This window comes from Panthera uncia, chromosome X (assembly GCF_023721935.1).
Source record: "Panthera uncia isolate 11264 chromosome X, Puncia_PCG_1.0, whole genome shotgun sequence".
Taxonomy (NCBI): Eukaryota; Metazoa; Chordata; class Mammalia; order Carnivora; family Felidae; genus Panthera; species Panthera uncia.
The window spans coordinates 9,482,139-9,488,138 of NC_064817.1; the positions used below are offsets into that span (position 1 = coordinate 9,482,139).

The window sequence follows — 6,000 nt, forward strand, 5'->3', positions numbered from 1 at the left end:
TCACTGAAGTCGTAGCCACTAAAGCTTACAGAGCAGCAAAGGTCCTGGATTTCTGTCTGGTCACAAGGCACTCTGAACGACCGAAAAGAAGATTTAAGGACAAATGGCGCTGGGCCCATGTTATCTGCCGAGAGAGGGCAGGTTATGGCACGGTAGCAAGCAATCCTCACACGTCAGGGGCTTAGAACCACAAGCTTGTTGACCACAGGAATCAGAACTTCTTCCAGAATACACCACCAAAAGCAAGTCGGACAAAGCTGACGGCACATTATCGGTCATCCTCAAACCTAGATTCACACGTTTAGCAACGAGTCCCATTGTTCTTGCTGGTGAATTCCTTACTGCGTAGGTGGTAACATCTCCAATTGACAAACCACACGTAGAACCATGAAATGTGACACTCATTGCTCTCGGCGGTGTATTCTCTCCGACGTTTCCTCTCCATGTGGTCCCTCAGGGAGCCACGCTGATAGAGTCCCCAGCGTCCTGTGATACCACAATACCGATTGGAGCCCTTAGGGTTTGTCAAGACAGGGAAAGAAGCATGGACAATCGCACACCAGCTCTTCGTTCATTCAACTTGGGAGTAGGGGCAAGATATACATTGTCTTGCTGTGTGTCTGGCAAACTAGAAATGACCATAAGAACCCAGAACGTCTACCAAGACAGGCCGGTGGTGATTACATTGCAGTCACCGTCCTGGCGAAAGTGTCTCATAATGCTTGAGGTCCCTTAGGTTTATCCCTCGGGTCTTGTCCCTTTTATTTCTCTATTTTTAAAAAAAATTCTTTTTCATGTTTATTTATTTTTGAGAGAGAGACAGAGTGCCAGTGGGGAGGGGCAGAGAGGGAGGGAGACACAGAATCCAAAGCAGGCTCCAGGCTCCGAGCTGTCGGCACAGAACTTGACGTGGGGCTTGAACCTACGTGCTGTGAGATCGTGACCCAAGCTGAAGTCGGACACCCGACCGTCAAGCCACCCAGGCACCCCTGGTCTGGTCCATTTTAGCACTGGCCCATCATGTGCCTCAATCTGTTCACTGCCCTGACTCCACTGTCCTGTATACCCCTTAGCATGGTTCTCACGTCTTCCAACACGTACGGCTTCAAGTTCTGCCTTGACCTGTCCCGTGTCCTTATATGGCCGGTGCTCCTGGTGACACAGCGGAGTGGCCACTCCGTGGTGGCCAAAAGCAAAGTGTCCGCACCGTGATAGACACTGAGCCCCACAGCCATAAAAGTTCACAGTACCCCGGTGGGCCGTGGTTGAGTGCCGCTGGACGAGAGTGTGTGCCAAAGAATATGGTCAAGGAGGATGAGTCTAGAAATCAAATTCTCTGCAGAACCGCCAGAAGAACTGGGCAGCATTTCGTCTGGAACAAAGAGTATGGAAAAGTATACGTGGTGCCCGTAGGTATTTAAGGAATGTGAAATAAAAGTGACTTCCTAAAGCGGACTGGGAGCACCGGGTGGAGGCCATGTTCTGTCTCCCAGATGATGGCCAGGTGTCTGGGAGTGGAGCCGGGAGCCCTGCCCAGCGCATGTTCCCCCACTCAGGCTTCCAGGCCCGGCTCTCCGAGGGATTCCTGCACGGGGCTGGAGGTGGGATTACACAGGTCTCCAACCACACAGTGCTCGGGTCTCGATCCCGTGCACATGTGCTCGTGATCTCCTTCTGGAACTTTCTCAAAGACAGAGAGAGAGAGAGAGATCGACGGCCCGTGTAGGACGTGCACGGGTGGATCGGGAGGAGGGATGCCATACCCTGGAGAGGCCCCCAGAGAAGAAGTGGAGTAGATCAGCTTTTTGTGTTGCATTGTGGTCAAGGGCTCCTTCGTGCCACCAAATCTGAACGCTTGTCTTCCAGCCTCACCTGTTGTGGGCCATTTGGTGTAATGGTCAACAGCTGAGGTTCAGGACCTAGGAAAGCCTGCATCTCACTCTGAGCTCTGCCCCATACTGGCTGTGACCTTCGATAGATTTTTTTCAACCTCTCCAAACTCCATTTCCTCCTGTCCAGCTTGTGACCAGCTAGGCCCCAGTCCCTTGTTGCTCCCTGATTTCAACACGGCAGGGTGGACAGTTTCACGCAGATCTTCAGCCCCAGGGCGGTGGGCTCTCTGCCTGTGGCCGCGCGTCTTCTCTAGAGTGCCACTCAGTCCCTTTGTAAGGACAGCCCTCAACCAGTGGGGGCCAGGAGTCTGGATAAATACCCCTAAATTGTCGCAGGATGGGACAGTTCTGAGGTGTGTTCCACATTGTTTTCCTCCTTCCCCTCACTTCTGCCTCCAGGGATCACCTCTCAAATAAACCCCCTGCCCCCAAATCCTTGTTTCAGGGCTGGCTCGGTCAGTAGAGCACGTGACCCTTGATCTCAGGGTCATGATTTCAAGCCCCACGTGGGGTATGGCGCCTACTTAAAAAAATATATATTAAAATATCAAGCAGTAGGGCCTCCTGTGGGTTGATTCTGGAAGCATTCATTTACCGTACTTCACTCCATTTTTCATGAGTGACCTAATTGTCAGCCAATGTGAAACTTCCCACCTGTTGTTATTGTAGTGATCCCTGAAAATTCTGTGAAGGAAGTCCTCACGGCCCCTGGTACCATCAAAGACAGAATCAAGAAGTTGCTGGCTCACAAAAACAGCATGAAAAAGAAGATAAAAATCAAAAATGTCATCACAGAACCTTCTGGAACTCCTGCCCCTGAGGTTAACCTGCAGTCCCTCAACTCTGAAGAGAGTGTTTCCAGAGGTAGGAACTCTGATGGAGGAAAAAACCGAAATGAAGAGAGAAAGAAAGAGGGGCTCGAGGAAAAGAAGAGAAAGGAGAAAACCCTGAAGAACCACGTGGAGCGGGAGCAGAGCCTTCGAGGAGATGTGTTTTGTGAGTAACACTTTGGTTATTTTACACATTTTATCAAAAGCGAATGGTGATTTCTCCTGGCAGGGAAAGAAGGAAACACGGCTTCGTGCCTGCCGTAACACTAAGGTTCGGTACTGATTCCAAAGAAGCAGGGTTCTCTGTAAGTTCTGGAAATGAACATCCCCCGCAGATCCCAAATCGTATTTGCTGCTGTGGGAAACAAAGAGGTTAAGTCCTTTCCCCTTCCCTGGGGGGCTTCCTGTTTGATGCAGACCTTCTTTCCGCTCCCAGCCAAGTAAGCAAGCTTGCCCTGGCTGTCCATGCTGCACACCCCCAGACCAGAGAGACCTTGGATCCAGCTGGATCTGCCAAGCTCTGCCTTTTTACTTCTCGAAGGCACTTTCGACCTGCCCGCTCGATGCAAGGGGAATTTCGCAGCTGTGAGGTTGCAGGTTAAAAAGCCAGAATGACAATTGTAGAGGGGAACATTCTAGAGAGGAGCTTAAATTTTCTCCCTGAACTGGATAACTGCCCTTTTCACCCATTGCTGTGCAGAGCCCACAACTAAGTCTCAGCCCCTCCAGGACGGTTTCCATATTAACCCCCTCTCCCCCACATCCCCAGGCGGAAACTTGGTGTTTCATTTTCACCAGGCATTTGTTACTGCCCCTATTTTTTTTTTTTTTTTTTTTTTTTGGCCTTGTCTGCCCTTGGCTCCATGGCTGTTGGATTTAACCAAATGGAAAGCAGACGCAGGCCCACTTATCCAAGAACTAGCATAACGATGGCATTGTCTCCTCGGAGAGAGAGTGAAAATCTCAAGAGTGTATTTCCAAACCCGGGTGAGAAGAGGCATGTTACTAGTGTAGATGCTTAGGTCATCTTTGGAAAATGATGTTTTAGACACAGAAACTGGAACCAGTGTGAATGCTTTGGGAATGTTCAGGAAAGTCTGCTCTAACATAGTCTGTACTCAGAATAACAGGATAAACCTCTGCTCGGTCGTTCACTCACACCTCCTTAGCATGCGAGGGTTCAGGGCTTTTCTTAACTGACCAAGTGTTCTTAATTAGCCCCGAAGGTGAACGCAGCGGGTGAATTGGGTCTGGTTCTGGTCCAGAGAAAAGCTGTCACATCCAGGCTGGAACACAAAGGTAACTGATACCTTCATTTATGAATCACTGCTTCATTCCTAAGCCCCCGAGGGAAAAATCGTTACATCTGGACACAGTGCCAGTAGGAAGAGTAGGTCCTTACGGGGTCAGAACCAATGACGACAGTATAGGAAGGCTGTCTTCCCTCCACCACGCCCGCCTGACACCGAGAATGACACATGGTATATATGTGAAGATAGATGAAAATGACCCCTTTGCTTCAACTTCAACACCCGCAGCCTGAAAATGACCATGCACTGAATTCCGGACGATAGTGCTGCGTCATAGACAACCCCAGACCTTCGGTCGCCTACAGCCACTGTTTATTTTTGCTTATGAGTCCGTCAACCGGCTGAGTGGTTCTGCTGATCCGAGCTGGTCTGGGGGGGGCTCACCCACGGGTCCGCAGTCAGCTTTGGTCCCACTCGGTGACTTGGCCGATCTTAGCTGTGCTCCGGGCCTCAGTTGGGACAACAGAGCTGTCTCAGCTCTGCTCCGTGTGGTGACTCATCCTCCAGCGGGCCAGCCAGGCTTGTTCTCGTGAAGCAGTGGCAGGGTTCCAAGAGAGAGTGGAAGCACACAGGCCTTGTGAGGGCTAGGCTCAGAGCGGCCACAGCATCACTTTCACCGTATTCCGTTGGCCAAGGCAAGTCCCAAGGCCGGCCGGGACTTGAGAGTTGGGGAAGGCGCTACAACGTCATATTGCAAAGAGGGTGGAGACAGGGAGGGGTAAAAATTGGGACCGTTCTTGTGATCAGGCTAACAGAGCCTCATCGTCAGGAATCTCGTAGGCGTGATCCCGGGTTCCTCTGAGTCCATTTAGCACTTTGACTACCTGTGACAAATTATATGTGGCATCTCTACACAGACACCAGGGGAAAGCCTATTTCTGTATTTATCCCTTTATTTGGCATAAATATTCATGCGTCGATCTTCCCTCCCCTTTGCAAACTCTCTTTTACTTACTGCTGTGCATGTCCTAAGCTTGTGCTAATTTGACCGCCTTTTGTGTTTACCCCATGAGTACATTCTCCAGTTCGGTCCCTTTGGTTTATAGGAATCTCCACCATGAAGGTAGAGCCTCTCTGGTTCAGTCCTCCAAACTTAATCTGAGAAACTTCTACTAAAACCTCTCCAAAGGCTAGTGACCCAGCTCCTACAGGCATCTTGTTTTCTTCCGTATTTCCCCTAAATGTTCTGTTTTCAATTTTATTTTATTTTTAATTTAATTTATTTATTCTGAGCAAGAGAGGCAGAGAGAAGGGGAGAGAGAATCCCAAGCAGGCTCCATGCTGTCAGCACGGGGCCCGATGCGGGGCTCAATCTCACAGACCATGAGATCATGACCTGAGCCAAAACAAGAGTTGGACGCTTAACCAGCTGAGCCACCCAGGTGCCCCTCAATGTTCTTTTTTTTTTTTTTTCTTAAGTTTCTCTGCATCAAACATCTTATTATCCATTTTCCTGGTTAGGAAGAAAATGTTTCATAGCTCAGGGAATTAGCTACATTCTCCAGGTGCTTAGAACTGCTTCTGCTCGGCTCTCCACTTGCTAAGTGACATTACTAAATTGGCCCCTTTTGGATCCCCAGAATGACCAGGTCTCTTTTTTTACCTTTTCTTCCATGATCCTTAATGAAACACATAAAGTTTACTCAACTGTCAAAGGTCCTTGAGTAAGGTCCCTTAGAGCACTCAGTCTCAATTAGAAGACTCGGTGGGTTCCCCAGCTCTTCAACTTGCTATTTGTTGGAGTAAAAGCACCACTCTTGTCTAAGGTGCTGTCTTAGGCTGGATTCCCCAGAAACAGAATTTGTGTGCAAGTGGTTTACGTGGGAGGTGGTCCCAGGAAAGAATGCCTGGGGAGTGGGAGCGAGAAGGAGGCAATCAATAGTGCGTTATTAAGAACTTTTCACTGGGGGCAACTGGAGCCCAGTCCCATTGGGGAACTCAATCCCATTGGAGCTCAATCCCATTGGG

The 6,000-nt window shown here is 49.6% G+C and overlaps 1 protein-coding gene across 1 annotated transcript in view; it reads left to right on the forward strand.

Moving 5' to 3' along the window:
• The window catches only part of EGFL6 (EGF like domain multiple 6), a 55,958-nt gene that overhangs the window by 41,120 nt on the left and 8,838 nt on the right, over positions 1-6,000 (forward strand). Inside the window, exons 8-9 of the mRNA XM_049644879.1 lie at positions 2,562-2,888; positions 3,941-4,021. Of these exons, the coding sequence (XP_049500836.1) occupies positions 2,562-2,888; positions 3,941-4,021 (408 nt within the window). The remainder of the gene's footprint in view (positions 1-2,561; positions 2,889-3,940; positions 4,022-6,000) is intronic.